At 36.1% G+C, this 23,216-nt stretch overlaps 1 protein-coding gene across 1 annotated transcript in view; it reads left to right on the top strand.

Moving 5' to 3' along the window:
- NETO1 (neuropilin and tolloid like 1) overlaps window positions 1-23,216 on the top strand; it is a 123,274-nt gene that overhangs the window by 87,635 nt on the left and 12,423 nt on the right. Inside the window, exon 7 of the mRNA XM_063077339.1 lies at window positions 3,393-3,621. Coding sequence (XP_062933409.1) covers window positions 3,393-3,621 — 229 coding nt within the window. The remainder of the gene's footprint in view (window positions 1-3,392; window positions 3,622-23,216) is intronic.

Genomic DNA, 23,216 nt, shown 5'->3' with positions numbered 1-23,216 from the left:
AGGAAATCAAAATGGTTTTGCTTCGCTTGCTTATTTGTTTGTTTAATTACTTACTTTCTTGTGGTTTGTTTTAAGATTACAGCTTTATTTCCAGGAGCATTTTTAAACAATTTTATATGAGGCTGTGTAGTGTGCTAATGAGAAGCCAAGTGTCAGGCAGATCTGACTTTAAAACCAATCCGTCACCTAAGGACTTGTGTCACTTTGAGAAAGTTCCTTAATTTTTCTAAACCTCAGTTTTCTTCATCTTAAAATGATTATAACAAGTGTCCATTGTTGAGAGATTTGAATAAAATAATGAATTAACAATGTCTTAAACTGTTGTCAATATACCATGCAAACTTTCTTTTCCTTATAATAAATTGGCATTTTAAGTTTCATTTCTACATGCAGTGTAAGAAACTTGAAATAATGGTTCAGACACATCAGACCACACAAACACTTCAACTTGAAAACATTAAGTGATCAATATCTTTCTTTCTTTAATGAGTCAATCACTTTAATTAAATATTTTTCCTTCTGTGGGCATAGTACTTGGTTTTTATAATTGTAAGAGTATTGGGGGGCTGAGATTATTTTGCATTAGACTTCAAAGTAGTGGAATACAATCCTTCACTACCCTCATCAAGGTTTTCTCCTGCTGGTAACTTTCTATATTTCCAATTGAAATTGCATATTCTTTTGAGAGCTGGTAAATTATGTTGGATTTGTTCCATAGGATTTGAGGATATAAATACATATTTTTTTGTGGCATTTCACAAGTTTACTGTAAGTAAACAAACTGAAAATACTACAAAAATACCTAGATTTTAGTTTATATTTTTGTGGTATTTTCAGTTTGTTTACTTTTAGTCAGGAGGGATCAATGTGGTATAGTGAAAAGAAACTTTAAACCAGAGTTAGTGATTTTAATCCTATTTAAGGCTCTCACATTAATTTGCTTATTTTCCTTGAGAAAGCTATTTTTGTCTTCTTTGCTCCAGCTTCCTAGTAAAGGTCATTTGAAAAACCACTTCTTTTAAAAAATTATGTGAATATATGAGAAAAAAAAACGTGATTAGTATATACTTGGAAGGCTTGACATTCTCAGGTATATGCCTTCTTTTTTTTTTTTTTGTCTTGCACTCTCCCGAGTGCGCCACAGGCTTGGCCCGGTATATGCCTTCTTCAACTGGACATTTTTGAAATTCTGTGGGTAATTTCAAGAATGTAATATTGTGTTGGCAAGAGTAGATCATACATGGACTTCATAAGTAATATTTGAGCTTTTGATAGAATAAAATAAAGCAATAACCTGGGCATAAAGAAAATGCAGGTTTTCTTGGGGTGTATGTTTCATAAGGCTGTAGTAATGGCAGTTAATTTAAAATTAGCATCAAAGTCTGGAAATTTCAGGATAGCTTCCAACTGAAATGTCACGAGATGGCTATACATGAAAAACTTCATATCATGCAAGGCATAATACTTTTCAAAGACTTTTATGGAGTGCTTAATATGTGCAAAACATCATTTAACACTTAGAATACAAAAATATGTACTGCTATTCCAGCTTTTTAGGAACATACAATTTACTAGAAGGCACATATAATCTGTATCTTCTGTTTAAAATATGTTCAAAACCATATTTTGGCATAGAAGTTATAGAGAATAATTTTACTGTAGTTGACAGGTGAGCAGGAGCAGTAAAAATCCTTCACTAGTTATGTAACAATTGACTAGACTTTGTACATATCAGAAGGAAGCTTCTATGCAGAAGATAGAGAATAGTTACATCATGTAAAACTAACGGCATGTACATAAAGGATGGCATTTTTGAAAATAAGTGTGCAATGCTGGGAGATAAGAATTGGGGGGGGTGCCTTTGCCATTTTATGGTTTTTAAATATTTTTTAATATGCCAGTTGAAGATTTTGGCTAAATGAATATGATTATTAGATTTGTTTCTTAGAAATATAACTTTAGCTGGGCTAGGCTTTGGGGGTGGACTGGAGAGTCTGTACCTTGCAAACATCCAGGTGAGTTAGGAGACTGTTGAAATAGCATAGAAGTGTCAGTGGAGACAGAAAACAACTATGTCAACAGGGTGACATTTCCAAGGACTGGTGCCCAAATCAATAAGTTCATTGAGGCAAAAGATACCTTTCTTTCATTTAAATAGTGAAACTTCTAAATTTAGGTTAAACATACTGGATGCAAAAAAACTTTGTCATATAAATTTCACAGTGTATATAGAGTAATGAAATAGTTGAATTTTTAATTTGATACATGTGTCTAGTTTATGTCTATGTTACATTAAGAGAAGTATATTTAAGAAGAAATAGCCTATAGATATTAATGTTAAAAAAAAAAAGGTGTAAAATCATGATTTAATTGACACAGGCTTTCAGCACGGGCAGCATTTTCTTGTTCACGATTGCATCCACAATGCCTTGACTAGTGTCTGTGACAAGACAAAGGGAGAGGCCAGGCTGTGGGTATTGCTGAATTGATGGATGAGTGGACAAACAACTCCTTCACAGATTTGTCTTTGGTTGAATTAATTACTTGCGATTTTGAATGCACATTGGTACAGATTTAAATAATGTCTGTTAAACAAGAACCAGTACATGTGAGGCAGTGTTAACATAGTGGAAGGACTGTGGACTACGAGTTAGAGGGACCTCATGCCCAATTCCCAAGTTATACCATCTGAGTCTGAGTTTCCTCATCTAAACCTGACAGTAAAATGAGCCACTTTACAGAGTTGTTGTGAGCATTAAAAAATTGCATATAAAGTAGGTTACATAGTACTTTTTAGCCATTGAATGTTAATTTTTTAATGTGAACTTAGCTTAATGACTTCACTCTGTGTATAGTGAAAAAAGACATAGAAGAGCTTAGCCTTTATTTAAAAAAATTACTCCAGCTCAAAAATGAAGCAGTGTAATTATGTTAAATAATTTAAACAAACTGAAATCAGGAACTGTGTTTTGATATCAGTTTATTTTTCCTTTTCTATTAATACGAATTATACTTATTTCCATATATTTTGGAAGTAAAAGGAAGCCATGGAATTTTAACAGGAATGTATCAAAATAAAACACTGTGTAAGTTTGCAAAACTAATAACTGATTCCAAATAAGTTATGAGAGCACATAATGATCATTGGGTAAGAATACTCTGCTATGAGAAATGGCACATTTAAGTAAAGGATAATATTTGAAAAAAAAATATATTAAGCACAATTTGTTCTTACTTGTACATCTTCCTGCTGCCCACAGTGGCAAAAAACAATAAGACTGATTGCAATCAAGACTGTCTTGTGAGACTGAAAAAGAGAAAAGAAGTTCTGGTACTTACTAGTCTGCATTCATATTTTGATATGGGGAAATTATTTTAACTTTGTTTTACAGATTTACTTACGATTCTTGGACTATGAGATGCAGAATTCAAATGAATGCAAAAGGAATTTTGTGGCTGTGTACGACGGAAGCAGTTCTGTGGAGGATTTGAAAGCTAAGTTCTGTAGCACTGTGGCTAATGACGTGATGCTGCGCACAGGTCTTGGGGTGATCCGCATGTGGGCGGACGAGGGCAGTCGAAACAGCCGCTTTCAGATGCTCTTCACGTCCTTTCAAGAACGTAAGATTCTTTGCGCTTGACTATTTGTCCTTCACATATGTCATATGATGAAGTCTTATAAGCTGTTAATGGTGTTTTCTTCACGCAGTTTGAGCACAGCAGGATGTTCCCTAAGTTGTTAAAATCATTGAGGTTCCCTTTCCTTCATTTTGATCCAGTGACAGGAGAGAGTTACATATCACATTCTGATGACTTATTTCAGCATATGCATCACAGCCTTGCTTAGGGCAGTTGACACTATTCAGTTGGGAAATGATCAATTTTGTTTGTCTTTGGTTTAGCTCTTACGAAGGGATGGAACTGATGCAGCAGCTTCTGATGAAGTTTGAGGTTAAATATTAAAAATCCTGCATAAAAACATTTGGTAGGTCCTCTTTAGTAAGCTTCTCTTGCAGTCCCGTTTATTTCAAGTAGGTTTGTGACTACAGAGTTCCTATTAAAGTTGGCAAAGATAGAGAATTGCAGGGTACTCAGTAAATAGAAAAAGCTTCAGGAAATATTTCAAATGGCAAAATGGGTGATATCCAGATTTCTGTACAAAGCACAGAAATTTTAGAAAACAATTTTCTGAAAAATAGTGAGTCATATTAATAGATATATATTGAATATTTTGAGATATGCATAATAATTCAGGTTTTACAAATTTATGTAAATTTTTAAAAATCTAAGACATTCAACTTTAAGGAATAAGCTCATTGTACTTTGAAATTATACATTTTTATTTAAATAGAAAAGACAAAATATTTTTGAAATTTCAAGGATTTCTGTTATTGTCAGTATCACAGAAACTAATTTTTTAGTAATTCATGAATGGTAAATGCATTAGATGATTCTTTTATATAATGAATAGTTTTGGCTTTAAATTTCTTCTAATGACCGAGTTGGGGAAGTCTAAGGCACTGGAAGTACTGAATGGCACTCAGTCTTTCTAAATCCTGCTACCATCATCCATTGTGTTAAATATCTCTCTCAGCTTTATGTCAGACTTAAACAGCATGATGCTATCTATGTCTTCATTTCAGTAGCTCATTAAATGTTAGAGGTAGTACATTTTTATTTTGGCAAGGTATTTGGGGAAAAAATCTCATCATTTTCTTGACTAGAATAGGAAGAGATTCAGACAACAAGATTACATTTTTAGTATTTCACTGGTGATTGCTTCATCATAGTCAATGAACTGTGCCTTTAGTGAGAGGTTCCAGGGTTCTGTTTGTATTCGATATTCTTTTCCGTCTCATATAATAGCAATGAGATCTCCTATCTAATTTAAATGACAAAATATGGAAGTACTTGCAAGCTAATTTGTTAGATGGTATAATCAAGATTTTAAAAATATTGCAAAAATGTAATTTTTTACCAAAACTGTATCATAAAGTAATAGGGATAAGTGAAAAAATATATTCTTATATTTCAAAAATCAACTAAACAATAGTACAGAGAAGCCCTGATTCCTGGGACTTTCTTTTATTTCGTTCAAACTCAATGTGAGCCAATATGTTCAATACAGTTGACAAAAATTGTCTTAAGCTGTATTAGCCTATATCTGAAAAAATGCAGTAACAGTGGAAATAAAATATTAGTCTCCTGAGTAGCTGCACTGGTTAAAACTCAAAAGGTATTGCCAGTTCTTTCCGGGCACTATTAATAAGGAGTGTCATCACTTGGAAGATTCTGACAAAGATGCAGAAGCATCTAGAATCATGATAAAATGGCAAAGGAGAAGAACTGTTTACCTTAGAACCCTTTTTTGTTATTCAGGTAACTACATTAGATTTAATGTTGGGTGATATGGACTAATGTCTCTCTCTTTTTTTATTTCACAATAATTTTATTTATTTATTTGATGTTCAAATCAAGATAATTAGTATATTCTTCATTATACAATATAATTGATTTTCATTGGCACTTTATCAATTCCTCTCTTTCACCTCTCCCCCTTTCCAATATCTCAAAGATAAAATTAATATTTGAAAATTTTACAGAAATTTTTGAGTGTAATTTAAGAGAAAATGTCTACTTCATATGATATTCAAAAATGAAATGGGTGCCTATAAAGGATATAGACTCTGGATAGAGGGATGACTCCATGTGAAATGTATTACCATCTGTCATCAATGATGTTGGGGAAACATCTATGTTGGGTAGGGGGAAAATTGGCTAACATCCAAGGTCTTTTTTCAACGCTAAAATTGATTAAGTTTTATGAGTCCTTAAAATCTGCATATATATGAAATGGTAGATTATATCATACTGTGCATATACCATTAAAATTATGTCTATTGAGATAAAAGATAGAGTTTCAATACACATGATTAAATAATCTTTGGAAGTCATTTGAGTGAGCAGACTTTTCAATGAGTAATCCAGAAGACACAGGGTATTATTCCTACAAGGGAATAAGGGTAACCAACCCTGTATATTTTTACTCAGTGTATGAATTATTTATTGCTCTCTTTAAATGACCAGCATTACAATGGTATTCTCTGTGATTATCTCATTAACCTACAATAAGTTTTTGCTGAAACAAGTTTATCCTCTGTGTCATGTTGCCTGTTATATAGTCTGAATGTTTTTGTCCCTCAAAAATTCATATATTGAAAATCTAACCACCAGTGTGAGAGTGTTAGGAGCTGGAGCCCTTGGGAGGTGATTAGATCATGAGGGCAGAACCCTCATGAATGACATTAATGCCTGTTGTGGATTGAATATCCTCCAATATTTATTGAAACTTGACCCCCATTCTAACAGTGTTAAGAGGGTGGGATATCCAATTACTGTGTTTGAAAGGTGGGGCCTTAATTAGGTGATTGGATCATGAGGACTGTGCCTTCATGAATTAATTAATCCATTCATGGAGTAATGGGTTAATAGTTTAATGGGCTATCAGGGAGTAGTTCTGATGAATTTACAAAAACAAGTAAGCACATTAACTCTCTAGCTCTTGCCATTCTCATCATGTGATACCCTGCATTGCCATGGGACTCTGCAGAGCCTTCACCAAAGAATAAGGTCCTTACTACATGTGTACCCTGGACCTTGGACTTCCAAGCCCCCAAAACTGGAAGAAATAAATTCCCCCCTTTTAAAAAATAAATTAATGTTTCAGATATTCTGTTATAAGCAGTGGAAAATGGACTAATATAGCTAATTGGTACTGAAAAATGGGGTGTTGCTAATAAGGAATACCTGAAAATGTGGAAGCAGCTTATGAACTTGGTGATGGGAAGAGGCTGGAAGAATTTGGAGAAGCAAGACAGAGAAAGCCTAGATTCTGGTGAGAACTTAGAAGACAAGAAGACTAGTGAAAGTTTGGAACTTCTTAGAGATCGGTGAAATGGTGGTGACCAGAATGCTGATAGAAACATGAACTGTACTGTAAAGACCATTCTGAGGGGTTATCAGAGGTAAATGAGAAGACACTTATTGGAAACTAGCAAAGATCACCCTTGTTATGAATTCGCAAAGAACTTGTTTAGATTGTATCCATACCCAAGGGTTTTATGAAATGTGGACTTAAAAGTGATGAACCAAGTTATTTGGTATAAAAAATTTTTAAGCAGCAAAACATTTAGGCAGCTACATGGCTACATCTAACAGCCTATGCTGAATTACATAAGCAAAAGCATGACTTAAAGGCAGAATTTATAATTAAAAGGGAAGTAGAAGGAAAAAAAATTGGAAAACTCTTTACCTGCCCGTGTAAAGAGTAAAAAAGTGTGTTCAGAAGAAACCAAGGACGTAGGCCAGTGACCATTTGCTGAAGAGATTAATACAGAAAGAGGAAATCATTAGTAGAATAGAAAAAGACCTTGATGGCATTACCGAGACCTTTGAGGTTTCTCCATTCATGACAGGCCCAAAGGGCTAGGAAGACAGAATGGTTTCGAGAAACAGGTTTGAGGTGACCCCCGTAGGCTTGCCAACCTGAGCTGTCTCAGGATGCTGCTCCGTGCATTCCAACACAATGCTTCTGGACTGCCCTAGATGTAGTGAAAATGCCCCCAGGTAATTCTGGATCTGCTGCTTTGAAAGACACAAGCCCAAAACCCTGTAGCATCTATGTGATGTTAAGTGTGCGGGCTTCCAGAATGCCAGAGCCATGAAGGCATGGCAGCCTCCACCCAGATTTTGAGGAATGTATGGAAAAGCCTGGGGCCCAGGAAGAGATTTGTAACAAGGGCAGAGTCACCTCAGAGAGCCTCAATATGGTAATGCTGAGTGTAAATGTGGCTTTGGTATTTCATCAGAGAACCCCCACCAGGGCCATGCCTGCTGGAGCTGTGGGAGTAGAACAACATGGAAACCCCAAAATTGTAGAGCCACCAGCATGCAATGTCAGCCTGGGAGAGCTGAAGTGTGGCCTGAGCTCAGGAAAGCCAAAGGGGTGGTGCTGCCTGAGGACTTGGAGGCCCAACCCCGTGCCAGTGTGCAAAAAATACTAAACATGGAGTCAAGGGGGAATATTCTCCAGCTTTAAGATTTAATGTCTGCTCTGTTGCATTTTGAACATTCTGTTACCTGTTACTCCTTGCTTTTGGCTTTTTTCTCCATTTTGGAATGAGAAATTCTGTCTTATGCCTATTCCCCATTGTATCTTAGAAGTAGATACCTTGTGTGATTTCAAAGACAAGACATTGGACTTTTTGAGTTTGTGATGGACAAGACTTTGGGGATTGGAAACAAAATAAATGTATGTGCATGTGAGAATAACATGAATTTTAGTGGGGCAAGGATGAACTGTTGTGGATTGAATGTCCCCCTAAAATTAATTGAAGCTTGAACTCCATTGTAACAGCGTTAAGAGAGTGAGAAATCCAATTATGGTATTTTAAAGGTGGAGCCTTTATGAGGTGATTGTATCCTGAGGCCTGTGCCTTGGTGAATGAGTAAACCCATTCATGGAGTAATGGGTTAATGGTTTAACGGGTTATCAGTGAGTGGTTCTGATGGCTTTATAAGAGAGCAAGTGAGCATGTTAACAAGAGCTCTTGCCATTCTCTCCAAGTGATACTCTGTGTTACCACAGGACTCTGTATAGAGCCCCCACCAAGAAAAGGCCCTCACCAAATGTATTGCCTGGACCTTGGACTCCCAATCTCCACAACTGTAAGAAATAATTTTTTTTTATGTATTCATTACCCACCTTTATGTATAGTTGTAAGCAAGGGAAAAATAGACTAATGTAGTGCCCTGATAAAAGAAGAGGCCTTAGAGAACTGCTTTGCCCCTTCTACCATGTGAGGACACAGCTATAAAGTTCAATATATGAACCAGGAAACAGGACAAGATGGCGAATCTGTTGGCACCTTGATTTTGGACTTTCCAACCTCTACAACTATGAAAAATCTATTTCTATTGTTTACAGACTACCCAGTTTATGATATTTCATTATAGCAGTTCAAACAGATTGAGGCATTGCCTAAGTAGTTTTGTTATGATATTTATTTTTCTACATTAGCTAAAATTGTGCAGAACTCTACCATTATATATACCTAAGATCAAAGTCGTCATGTAATGAAATATGTGGGTATAGAATGAGTATGTTTTGAAACCAAGGTATTCCAGATAAGAGATTAAAACTTCAGAACAACAGGAAGTGGACTTTAACCAATGCTATTACTCAGAAATGGATAGTTAAAAATTATTTTAAGGGTCATTTAAAGAGGAAACAATTTCCCCAGATAGTATTGCTTTATTCAATATTAGTGGTGAGAGACAATTTTAAATTACATTCTTGTTGCTGATGATTGGTATACAAACTATTTGTATATATGAGGGGTTTTCAAACAGTTCACAGAAAGATGTTTATTATCTTTTAATTCCATTTTCCTACAAATTTCTTGAAGTATTATTGTGTTATATATAAAGTATATGTAATTATATATCTAATATATAATTATGTACATCTAATATTATTTATTATACCTAATACATTATATATTATAAATGTATAATATCTAATATAAACATTCTCTAATCTTTATTCCATACACACACATACACGTGAAGTAAAGATTAGAGAAGTAAAATCTGTGGTCAGCCTTTGTCTCACTTAAAATAATGAGAAACCACCATGATAGTTTTCTTGTTTCCTACATATTTATAATACAGCATCCCTGGTGCAGTGCTGAGAATTGCTTAGACCATGCTAGGGTCTGAATGTTTATGTCTTTCCAAAATTCATGTGTTAAAATCCTCACTGTTGTTTATGAGCCATGCAGTCTATGGTGTTTTGTAATGATCGTTCAAACACACTAAGACAGAAAATTTATACTGACATATGGGGGTGTTGTTGTAACAAATACCTAAAAAAATATGGAAACAGCTTAGGAACTTACTTGGGTAATAAGTAAAGGCTGGAAGAGTTTTGACGTGCATGCTAGAAAAAGTCTATATTACATGAATTTATTAAGGGTGATTCTGGTGAGGACTGAGAAGGAGAGGAGGAAAATCTGCTTAGAGAATACATAAGTAATCCTGAACAGCATGTTTTTTTGGAAATTTTGACACTAAAAGCCATTCTGATGAGCTCCTGGATGGAAATGAGGAATATGTTATCAGACAATGGAGGAAAGGTCATTTATGTTATAAAGTGGCAAAGAATGTGGCTTCACTGTGTTTGTGACCTAGTGTTTTGTCAAAGGTAGAACTTGTGAGTGGTGAAATTGGAGATTTTACTGAGGAAGTTTCTAAGCAACATGTTCCAGGTGCAGCTTGATTCTCCTGACTTCCTATAGTAAAATGAAAGAAGAAAAAAATGATTTAAAGATGGAATTGTTAATCAAAAGAGAGGCAGAAATTAAATATTTAGAAATTTTTTAGCCTATCCATATCATAAAGAACGAGGAAATGTGTTAGGAGACAACACCAAAGATGTGACCAAGCAATTACTTGATAAGAAAGTTTACCTTACTTAACCATCTCAATGGAAGCCAGGACCTATCATCCAAGTCAATGGAAATATGCCACTGAAGGCATTTCAGAGATTATTGGGCTGCCCCTCTCGTCTCAGGCCCAGAGTCCTAAGATTTGGGGGGAGAATGTTTCAGAGGAGGGGCCACCACTGCCCAGTACCACCTCATGTCTCAGGCTCTTCTCCTTGCTCTCAGTGGAAGCCCTCTTTGCCCCAAATACAGCCTGCATGTTAAGTCCAGTAAAGCTGTGGGGCATGGCTGCCTTTACCTAAATTTCCAAGGATGCCCTTGAGAACCATGAGGCCCAAGCAGAGAAATGCCATAGAAGAGAAATGCCATAGAAGAGAGCCTCCACTAGGGCAATGCCAACTAGAACCTTGGGGAAGGTAATACTCTGAGATCCCAGACCTTAAGAGCCAAGGGGGTTTAATTCCAGCCTGAAAGAGTCAAATTCACATGATACCAACCTGTGAGAGCTGTGCATGGGTTGCTCCCAGAAAAGTTTCTGGGCAGAGCTTTGGCCCCAGGTGGACCTGAAAGATGATACCTCCTCCTGTATAGGTCTGAAAAGTTGGATTTCTACCCCAGGGATACTGGAAGGTGGGACCACCATCCCAGTGGATCTGGAAGTTGGGACATTCACCCCAGTGGGTCTCAAAGGCAAGACATCTACTCCAGTGGGTTTGGAAGGTGGGACCTCCATCCCAATGGGTCTTGAAGGTGGAAACTCCACCTCAGTGCGTCTGGAAGGCAGAATCTCCACCCCAGTATGTCTGGAAGGTGGGGCCTCTACCCCAGTGGATCTGGAAGTTGAGACCTCCACCTCAGTACGTCTGGAAGGTGGGACCTCCACCTCAGTGGGTCTGGAAGTTGGGACACCATCCCAGTGGGTCTGGAAGGCAGGACCTCCATCCCACTGGGTCTAGAAGGCAGTACTTCCACACCAGTCACCTAGATGGCAGGACCTGTACCACAGTGGATCTGGAAAGTGACACATCTACCCCAGGGGTTCTGAAAGGTGGGACCTCCACCCCAGTGGATCTGGAAATTGGGATAACCACCTCAGTGGGCCTAGAAGGTAGGACCGCCACCCCAGTGGATTTGGAATTTGGAACCTCCTCCTCAGTGGGCCTGGAGAGAAGAGCACTAAGAAAAAGATTATTTTCAAGCCTTAAAGTTTTGTACTTGCTAGGGACTTGTCTCTCCTTTCTTTTTTTTCTGTTTCCTCCTTTTAAAATGGGGATGTGTATCCTGTGCCTGTCTCATCATTGTATTTTGGAAGCACATAATACTTTTGCATTTACAGATTCACAGCTGGAGAGCAATTTGCTGCAGAATGAATCATACTCTGAGTCTTACCCATATCTGCCTCAGATGAAATTTTTGAACTTAGATTTTAAAATTGATGCTGGAATGAGTTAAAACTTTTGGGGCTATTGGTAAATGTATTTTGCATGTGAGAAGTACATGAATTTTGGCAGGCAAGTAGTGGAAAGGTATGATTTGAATGTTGACGTCCCCTCAAAACTCATATGTTGTGATCTTCAGAGCCAAGATGATAGTATTAAGGTGTGGGGGGCCTTTCCAAGGTGATTATGTCTTGGGGCAGAGCCCTCATAAATGAGATTAATGCCCTTCTACAAGGGGCCCGAGGGAGACCCTTCTACCATGGGAAGTTGGAGTGAGACGACAATTGTCTGTGAGAAAGGGGGCCTTCACCAGACACTAAATCTGTTGATGACTTTGTCTTGGATGTCCCAGCCTCCAGGACTGTGGTATATAAATTTCAAATGTTTATAAGTCACCCAGTTTATAGTATTTTGTTATAGCAGCCCCAAAAAGAATGTCAGAGACTATCCAATAATATACCCTAATACCTGTCAAAATTTCTTGTGTTAGGACTATAGGATATTTTTTAGGGGAAAAATATTCTCCAAATATTCCCCTAAAGAGCTCTCTAAACTCTTTGAAGGAGAGTTTAGAGAACATCTATTTCAGTCCTTCACATTTATGAGTTCAAACGGAAGAAGAACAGATTCGGGGAGTTAACTGACTTTTCCTACACACTCCCTACCCTTAGCTTCATGATTTGTTAACAGAACTGAGGGGAGAATTTAAGACCTGACTCCTAGTCTCATGAATTCTCTTCTGTATTAACTTTTCCATTTTTAAGGCACATCTGAGACAGGGCTCCCATTTTCTGAAGAGGATGATGATAATGATGATTAAAAATAAGTAACATTTATGCTCATATGTCAGTATTGTTTTATGTACTTTAGAAACTGAATTCTGATTTTTCTGTCTTATATACTGCATATTAAGCCTACGTATTATGCTACATGCCACAATCACACACTATGCCACTTTCACATGACTGTAAGTATCAGACAAAGTGAGATCATAATGAGGTGCTTCTATTAAAATGTAGTGATCTAGGGACTGATCGATGCTGATATCAATGTATTTTTAGATTGTTATATTTTTACATTTGCATCTGAATAAATTACAGAAAGGGAAAATATGATTATATAGGGGTATAGAAGTTCATATCACAAAAGTCATCACACTTTTAGGTTGCACATGCACATTAGCAGCATTTTATAAAGCCTGTATTAAATGCTAACATTTGTAACAACAACAACAAAAAAATCTCTAGTACTAGTTATGAGGAGACCATAAGATCACTGAGAATAGAAGTATTTACCTGCAATTAAGGCTTGAGAAATACCACCTCCGTAGCATGCTCCCATAAGTATAACCCTGCTGTCTTGTCTTCCTTGATAACTCTTTACCTCTGCCGTTCTGAGTGTTGTTTGAAGATACTAAACTTGTGGTAATTTGGTACACAGCAATAGAAAACTATTGCAGATTTTAATACTGAAAATGCAGCATTGCTATAAAATATATCTTAAAAGTGGGAGGAGCTGGGAATCAGGCAGTGATCAGTGGTTGGAGGAATTTTGAGGAGCATGAGGAAAAAAAGGCCTAAATTGCTTTAAACAGATGATTCGTAGAAATCTGCACTTGGAGGGCTGCCTATCAGTGCACGGACAGAAGTGAGAAATATGTTATTAGAAAATGGGAGAAGAGGAATTCTTGTTCTGTACTTGCAGAAAGCTTCATGAACTTCAGTCCTGCAGGTGTGTGGGAAGCAGAATTTGTAAGTGACAAATATAGGCTATATAAGTAAGCAAATTACTTAGTTAAATGTTAAAGGTGTAGCCTGGTTTCTTCTTGAAAGTAACATGTCAAGAGGAGAAAAAAATCAAAGGAAGAACTATCAATCAAAAAGGAATTAGCACTAGAAGGCTTTGAAAACTCCCAGCCTCTCCAGGTGGTAAAGATGTTGAGTCAGAGATGACTTCTCAAAGTGTGGGATAGAGAAAAGGCTGAATTTGTGACTGTAGCAGCTTTGCTAAACCATTTGAAACATCAAAAGGTCACAATATTCCATAAAAAAATAGCACTTTCAAGAGGTTGAAGTTGTGCTTTTCAGATCTTCAACATCAAACTAAAGGTCCTCCAAAAGAATTAAGGGCATTGACCTTCAGCCAACTCAGCAGGACCCCAGGAGAAATGATTATCTAAAGAGATTTAAGGGTGGAGCAAAACCCACTGCATTTCAAGCAGGGCCCACAATTGTTCTTGAGAAAATCATTTCAGTAGAAATACTGTCAATTTGGACTGAAATGAACAGAGAGAACACCAAATGTAAAGAAGTTGTCAGATTCCTAAAATTCTACTGGTATGAGGAAATCTGATAAAATTACTCAGCTGCAAATCTATGTTCCTTTCAAGAGAAAGAATGACTCAGAAAGCAGAACCAAGTGTTTCAGAGGATTTTTCCCAGACCTTGAAACATAATCAAGAAAAATCCAACATTTAACCTGATGGATTTTTAAACTATTATGGAATCATTACTCCTATTTACTCTCTATTCTCTCTTTTTTGAACAGAATTCTATGCCTGTCCTGCCTCTGTGCACTGGGAATGTTGGGGCCAGATAGCTTGTCTCTTTAGTTTCATGGGTCCACACATGGAGAGAAATTGTACCCCAGGGACTGTTTTTCAGATTCCCGAAGGACTACACACAGGAGGCTCATCTCCACCAGATTTAGGTGATTTAAATGATGAGATTTTGGACTTTGAGTCAATGTTGTCATGGGGTGATACTCTTGGGAACCTTGGGAAAAGGTTAATGCATGTTCTATCTGTAAAGGAGTTAAAACACGTGGGAACAGAACGTGGACTATGATAGGCGGAATTTTGTTATGACCCCAATATTTTCTCCCCCTGGATAGAAACCTTATATATAGCCCTTCCTTTGAGTGCAAGAAGAATCTGTGAGTATAATGGGATATCATTCCATGATCATGTTACATTACATGGCAAAGGGATTTCACATATGTACCAAAGGCACCTGATCAGTTGACTTTGAGTTAATCAAAAGGGAAACTACCCTGGTGGATCTGACCTAAGCAAATGTGCCCTTTTAAAAGAAGGTCTAAAGGTCAGGGAAGGAAGAAGTCACAGAGATTCTAAACTGTTTTGAATGCTCCTTTTAACCATAAAGGAACAAACTGCAATATTCTATAGAGGAACATGTGGCAGGGAGTTGCAGGTAATCTTTAAGAGCTGACAATGCCCTCCATTGGTCACCCATCAAGAAAGCAGGAACCTCAGTCCTACAATCCCAGAGTACTGAATTCTTTCAACAACCTGAAAGGGCTTGGAAGAAGCCTCCACACTGTAGATGAAACCCAAAACCAGGCTGACTCCTTGATATTAGCCTTGTGAGACTCTTTTTATCAATTAACTAATTAATTAATTTTTATTTGTTATGAATATTCATGAGATACAAAGCTGATTGTCACTTCTTGTGCTCAAGATGTGATGGCCAGATCCATACTGGCAGCATTCCCATTGCCACAAATTGCGATTAGACCCTGTGTCCTCCACCCCATTATCACCAACCCCCCTCCCCATCTCCCTTTCCCCCACTCCACTTTGTGTCCTAGAGAACCACCTGAGCCCTACCCAGACTTCTGACACACAGAACTGTGAGATCATAAATGATGGGTGTTGTTTTAAGCTGTTAGGTATGTCTGTGACACAACAATAGAAAACAAATACACAGTCCTATTGCAATGATGTGGGGTTTTTAATATAATGGATGATGTAAATGTCAGTCATATTACTAAGAGCATTCATTAACATATTACTATTTATTAGTGTATTGCTATTGCTAAATTTAGTAGTTCAGGGGAGAGATGGCAAGATATAATTGCAGGTAAACATGAAAAATAAACACTCCAACATCAGCCTGATCCTAAAAGTTGAGTAAACACTAGTAGTTTATTAGCCTAATCATCAACAATGTTTTATTTTGACATTTATTTGTATTTGTCCATTCAGTCTTTTGTTCCTTCAGTGAACGCTTCAGCACCAGGCACTGATGGAGCAAAGATCAGTAAGATGCTTGCTCCTCTTAAGGTTCTACATTACTACTCTTATATAAATTTAGCTCAGGGAGGACTCACTCGGAAGAGGTTCATTTATGTCTGGTGTCCTGTTTCACACTCCCACAACATACTTCCTCATTTACTTTGGTAAATCACCCACTGAAATGTTGTATTCCAAGAAGCCTAATTCTCTTCCTGTAAAATCTTCTCCAGCATTGTTTATATTAAGTTGTATCTTTGCTCTTCTGCCACAGAGATTATTTCACTGTTCACTTTTATCACCTTTTCCTGTCTAAAACATGGTATAGCCTGCCATCTGCCTCTTGTTTACACAATTAGCATTCTGTCCTAGATAGTGTGAATTCCTTTCTAATTTTGTAAAAACTATTATCTCAATAAACTAAATTTGCTGGATCCTAAAGGAAAAATAAATACAAATTGTAATTTAAATATTAATGTACAAGTGCAACTTATTCAGCAACACTGAGAATATACATCAAAGATGTTGGTAATAATCAACTCACTTTGATTCTTTTACATTCCTTTCACACTGAAAGAGAGCATGACTTTAAATACTTAGTTACGGAAAAATAAAATAAAGTATTTTCAAATTTAGAGTTTTTTATTTTAAAGAATCAAAGAGAAGAGAGAGAGAAAAACATAAATCTTCTCATTTGATATTTCACAACAATAATATTTAGTTTACTTTGTAGAACAAGCAAGGCCAAACACAATTCCAAGTTTAGGATAAATACTAAGATCAAAAGGCATTGTGTTCACTAGGTATTTCACCAAGGAAAGAAAACATACAGACTAAAGAAAGCAATGTTATCAATGACAACATAATCTAAAGTGCAAATTGACTTCTTGATATTATAGATCTCAGTGCCTTACCTGTATGAATTAATGTGTTCTAAAATGATTAAGACCACTTTATTAATGTAGGAAATATTTACTTATGTATATCCTACAGCAGTATAAATATCAGATGGCATGGCTTTAAATACCAGCAGTACACAAAATATGCTGGGAAAATTGCTGAATCTATGTCATATTTTAACAGGTCTTCCTAAAGTAGAAATGAAACACACTATGGATAAGGGAAAATATCACTGTTTGCAAACAAAAAGTAAAATATGTATTAATATAAAAGCATTACAATTTAAATAGGGATTAGCTGAACTGAAAAACAATTGGTAAGATAGACAAAAGGCAATAGGTAAATACTTTTATCCTATATGGACTGAGGATCATATAAGACAAGAAAAGGATAAGCATTCTAATAGAAAATGGGCAAATACAGTGAATAATTAATTCATAAAAGAAGCAGAAATGGCTTGTTGGTATTGCAAACAAACACCTCCAGGTATTAGCAAACAAAGAGATGTAAATTTAAATAATAATGAGACACCATTTTCATCTATCAAATTGCTTAAAATAACAACAACAACAACAACAACAACAACAATAATAATAATAATAATAATAATAATAATGGAACACCCAATTGGAGGTGGTGTGGTGACATGAAATCATATGTGCTGCTAGCAGGAAAGTAAAAGTTTCCCAAGGGGCGATTTAGCACTTTATATCAGATTGCTAAAATAGGGAATGAAGATAGGATCTCATCTTTTCATCTAAAATGTTAGCCTCTAAGAATATATACTAGTGTGGGTATGTTTAAGATAATGGGAAAAAAATGAAAAATGCTTAAGTGGATTGATTAAATGGTTCCGTGATCATACAGTCATCCCTGGTATCTGAGGGAGATTTGTTCCACGACCTTCCTACTTCACAGATACCAAAATCCACGGTTGCTCAAGTTACTTATATGATGGCTTAGTATTTTCATATAACCTATGCACATGCTCCTATATACCTTATGTCATCTCTAGATTACTTATAATACTTAACAAATGTAATTGTTGTTATACTGCATTGTTTTTTATTTGTATTATTTTTTATTGGTGTATTATTATCTTTTTAAAAAATATATTTTTGATCTGAGATTGGTTGAATCTGCAGATATTGAGCCCATGGATACCACATCCTCTGAGGGCCGACTGTTTATACTTTTTATTAAGATGATGTGGTAGATTGATACTGACATTGAACTATGTTAAAAAATAAGATGCTAAAAGCAGTTAGTGAACAAAAGACATGTAAATTGCAAATATACTCTTGTAAATTATGAGATAATAATATATAGTATCTATTATATATGTAATACATGCATGTGGAAGACAATGGAATTAAGATATTTATTGTTATTATTTTTAGGTGATGATGGATTTTGCCTGTAAGTATTTTCTGATTTTTCTGCAATGAATATATATTATTTGGTAAACATTTTTTAAAAACTAAAAAGTATAACTTTCTGAAGAAATTTATTATGTCTAAGAAAACAAGAGTATATATATTATTTTCTATGATAGGAAAATTAAGACTCACGATTTCAGAAAATAATTGATCAATATGGTTTTAATTATGCCAACGGTTAGGGATACCACATTGCTATCAATGACTGTTCTTTCAGAGTAAGTAATCACTGTGGTGTACGTTAGAATTTCTCCACCATTTTTCTTCCAGGACGTGCTCAATGACATTGCATGACAAATTCTGGTGGGTAAGCTCACATTTTTGCAATGCCCTTACAACACTAGATGTAGCATCAACCCTGTCTCTTCTACTTAATATGAATGAGTGTACCCTTGAATCTGCTTTAATATTGTATAAGATGTAAATAATTAGAAAAATGTTGCTCTTGGCACATTTCATAGCTAATTGTGGCACACGAGTTGTTAGGGTACCCTGGTTGAAAACCGGGGCTCTCCAACATCAGAGATCTCATTCTGTTCTCTTCTCATCTCTGTCTGGTGTCCCTCACTGCTGTGTTGCACAGCCATAGCCACATCTGCAGAACGCTGGTTATTCAAGGTTCTGATTACCTAAGAACTCGGCTACTTGGTGTAGATAAATGTACTAGTTTCCTACTGCTGCTGTAACAAATTAGCACAGATTAGTTGCTTCAAACAACACAAGTTTTTAATCTTACACTTCTGGAAGTCAGGAGTCAAAAATAGGTTTCACTGGGCTGACTCCGTGGTGCCAGCAAGGCTGCTTTGCCTCAGGAGGATCTAGGGGCAAACACATTCCTGTCTTCCTTTCCTTCTTTCTAAATTTTGGGTAAATTCAATTGTACCATAAAGAAAACAACTGTCAAAAGTATTTAAATATCTGAAATGAATTCTTGATGGACTTTTATGATTAACTTTGTCATTTAACTCAAACCATTGAAAAAGCTTTATTTTTACAGATAAACGGTTTAATAAAATACTTTAAATATAAAGTCAGTGTCCTCAAGTATTTTTTCAGACTAAAATGATTGTCTCGATTTTAACAATTTTGGCTTTTATGTTTATTCATTGAATTACTTAGAAAATGTTGCATAACTTTTATTGAACATTTTAGATCAATGTTGTCTTTAGTAAATTATGGATCTGCAAGGGATTATGTGAACAAGAATAAAGAAATTTTCTTGAGATTAAGAAATTTTCTTGTAATTTTTGGTTTGAAGCGTAGGGATAATATGTATTGATCTCTCTGAGTCTGGCTTTACGGCTACGGTAGTTGATGTCTTACACTGAAAATAGACAGGATATGTTTGTTTTAATGAGACAGAAAATTATTATTCTGAATCGTTAGCATTTGCACCAGCAGAATCATAAGCTTGAAGTTACGGTGGTCTGTTTATTTGTAGCTCTAATCTTTATTTACTGCGAGTTCTCTTTTGGGGACCTGACCTGTTTAAGAGTGAAACAAATATTATACCTTTATAAGAACAGTGTGTCTAAACTAATTGTTGCAAATGTTTATACATCATTCATGAAAACAAACCTTGGAACACATGTCCATGGCCTAATAATAATCAGAGTGCAGACTCCAAAGAACTTTAATATCCTTCTCTTGTAATTGTAACATCTAATTGCACACAATGAATAAATCATTGTGCAGCTTACTCAGGCAGACTATGATAGTATAAAAAAGCATAATAACTTCTTGGAATGAAAAAACAATAGACCAATCATAATGCGGTTTACACCATATGAGAGGAAAGAAATCACTTCTGTCTGTAGAATAGAATTTTCATGAGAAGATAATGTTTCTGTTTTTTTAGTATAATATCTTTTAAAGCAAGGGGAAGAAAGTTATAGCACCAACGTTGGGGAGGGAGCTAATAAATGCGTGTTAGACTAAATTGAAATTTGTAAAAAAAAATTTTGCATTAAAAAAGATATATTTTACTTGATAATACTGGATATTTTTGACCAATAACTTAGTCACATTGGAACAGAGAGTTTTGGAAATAGATATTGATTTTTCAAAACAAATATGAAGATGATAAAGGACATGAAGAGAAGATGCACAAATCTATTTCTGGCCTCAAGTCTGGTCAGCATTTTTCAGATAAAATGTCATTTCCTCTAATTGCATAGCCTGAAAGTCATTTTAACTTAAAAATATGGTGACAGAATTTTTAACATTTACTTTGGAAAAAAAATTAATTTGTTTTGGGAGCAATTCTAATGGCCATTATATATTACATTATTTTTTGGTTTTACATTCCTTTTTCTGTAATTAGAATACCATGCTTAAAGTGGTAGGTAGCAGCAAGCTATACATTTTTGAATCTAGTTTTTGAAGTTTTTTTTTTAATCCATAGTCAATCCATTAACCAAAACATTACGGATATCAATTATAAGTATTTTCTTTTGTCAAGTTTATTTTTAAGTTTTATTATTCTTTAGAAGTTAAAATCATTGTCATATTTTAGTAAGAAGATGGCACTTAATATCCATTGGGTTGCGTGAAGAATTTTTACTCTATCTGGTCTGTCATCAGTACTTAAGCATCTGCGGAGTGGCACGTGCCGCTGCCTTACACTCTTATAAGAAGAGGCACACATAAGCTCAAGTCCTAATGAGTGCTATAGAAAAATCCAGAGTGGGGAGGGTGGTGGGGACGGATGAGGGCCTGATGCCCTGCGGTTATGGTGGTGACATGTGAGTTCAGGTGGAAGCTGGTGAAGGTCTTGGGTAGGCAAAGGCTCTGAGGTGGTATAAGGAGTTTGGAATCTAACTTTATTGGGCAGGCTTGATCGACACAATGACAAAGGTCTCTGTGGCCTCTGTGGCCCTGGACTCCATGTAGGAGACCCCTTAGTGAAAGGTGGCCGTGGCCTAGCGATAGCAATAGACATTAACAAGTAACAAGAGCTTAGTGTTGAGACAGAGCTGACAAAGTAATGTCCAGATTGCACGAGGGCATCAGGGGAAGAAAGGACACAAGGATGACCCTCCACCTTTAGCTCGAACAGCTGAGAGGATGGCTGTGTCCTTTCTTAATGACAGAAAGGGATGATAGGGGGAAAATTAAGGTGGGGAGGGGTGGTTATGAGGAGCAAGGTGATAATTGTTTTTTTTAACCCCTTTCAGCCATATTCCATTTGGGGTGGGGATTAGAATTCCAGTGGAGATGTTAAGCAGAAATTCGCATGTTCAGAGTAAGTCTGGATCTCAGGCAGGTGGCAGGGCTGGGAGTGTAAGCCTCTGAGCCACCAGTGTGGGCTCTGAGTCTGGCAGATCACCCAGAAAAAAGATGTGTGGAGAGAAAAGAAGGGAGCCACGAGGCTCCAGGGGATCTGACTATGGGGGTCTAAAGACTCCATCCAGCATAGCAGCCTGAGAAGGCAGAGGGAAAATCATGCCAGTCACCCACATGGATCAAAATTATTATTGAATAAAAGTAATTGAGTTTTCAAATATGCTAGATGTCGCTGTTTAGTATGAATACAGTACCTAACAATATAATGTAGATATGTATCATATTTGCATACTTACAGCAATGTTAAGCTTTGTTTTCATCTCTCCACCAAAGAGAGTAATAGTTTCTAGACCATCTTGAGTATCAGAAAGTTTTAATAAATCTTCAAGGCTGATGACACTTGAACCCAAGAAATAAAACAAGATGTGAATGTCCTTCAAACCATTTGCAAATCTCATCCTACTGCTTCTCCACCCCTGTCTGTGAGCATTTCCAATGAAATAAAGATTGAGGAAATAATGAAGAATTAAAAAGAACAGAGGTGGAAGTCCCAAAGGTGTGAGTGAGCAAGTGTGTGTGCACGTGCACGTGTGCGCACGGCTATACCCACACAGGACAGCACGGAGCTGGGGGAGCTTCACACAAAGCTCCAGCTCAAGAAATTAAAAGAATTTGGGGGAAGCAACAAGCAAGGAGAATGTGTGACTAGAACAAGGTGAATAGGACCAGAGGGAGAGCAGAACACCTGACCCTAAGCCCCAAGCACTGATTCAGATGATATAAAGATTTTTTTGGAGAATATTATCGAGCATCACTTCTACTTCCAGATTGTCCTGACACAGTATGCAGTATGATGACTTCTTTGACTTTGAACTAATCTACCAATGGTATTTTTATTAACCATAAAATGTGGGTATTTGAAGTACCAATGTTTCAGAGAAAAATCCGCCAGTTTTTACTTCAATTTTGTTCTAATATTTCTTGAATAGTATTTGGTGAATTCCTGGATTTTTTTTAAAAAAGGAAAAATGCTTCTACTACAACGAGCTTTAGTAGCTTCAGCATTAAAAGAGCAACTCTAGATTAAAAACTCCTTCACAGAATTAAAAGAGTATTTATCAAGATGTGAGACAAACACTGGGAAACGATGCCACATCTACAATTAGATGTTTTGCATAGTAAAATATGTGTTTTGTTATTCTTTATTAAACACAATATATAAAACTTTATTTTGAGTGTTATGTCTTTCAGTCTTTCTTTTGCCCATCCTTACCTAATTCAAATCTGCTCGAAGTTCTGCTGGTTTTCTTCTTCTAAATAATTTATTTGAAGAATCAGTAATATACTTATATAGGTACAAACATCGTTTGTCCCAGGTACATTGATGGTTTAACCATCTTGATGAAGGGTTTAGATATTGTCACTGAAATCTGGTGTAAGTTTGCCACCTTGTGGTCAGGATAGGAACATAACTCAAAAGAGGAATGAATCTATATTCAATAAAACACTAAGTCCATTAACTATTTTTAAATATAGCAAAGTATAGATGTTATCTGAAAACTATTATTTTACTGATTCAAAAATCTGAAAGAGAAAATTCATTTTTTGGATTAAA

This window comes from Cynocephalus volans, chromosome 13, assembly GCF_027409185.1.
Source record: "Cynocephalus volans isolate mCynVol1 chromosome 13, mCynVol1.pri, whole genome shotgun sequence".
Classification (NCBI taxonomy): Eukaryota; Metazoa; Chordata; class Mammalia; order Dermoptera; family Cynocephalidae; genus Cynocephalus; species Cynocephalus volans.
This window is presented reverse-complemented; position numbering and strand designations above follow the sequence as displayed.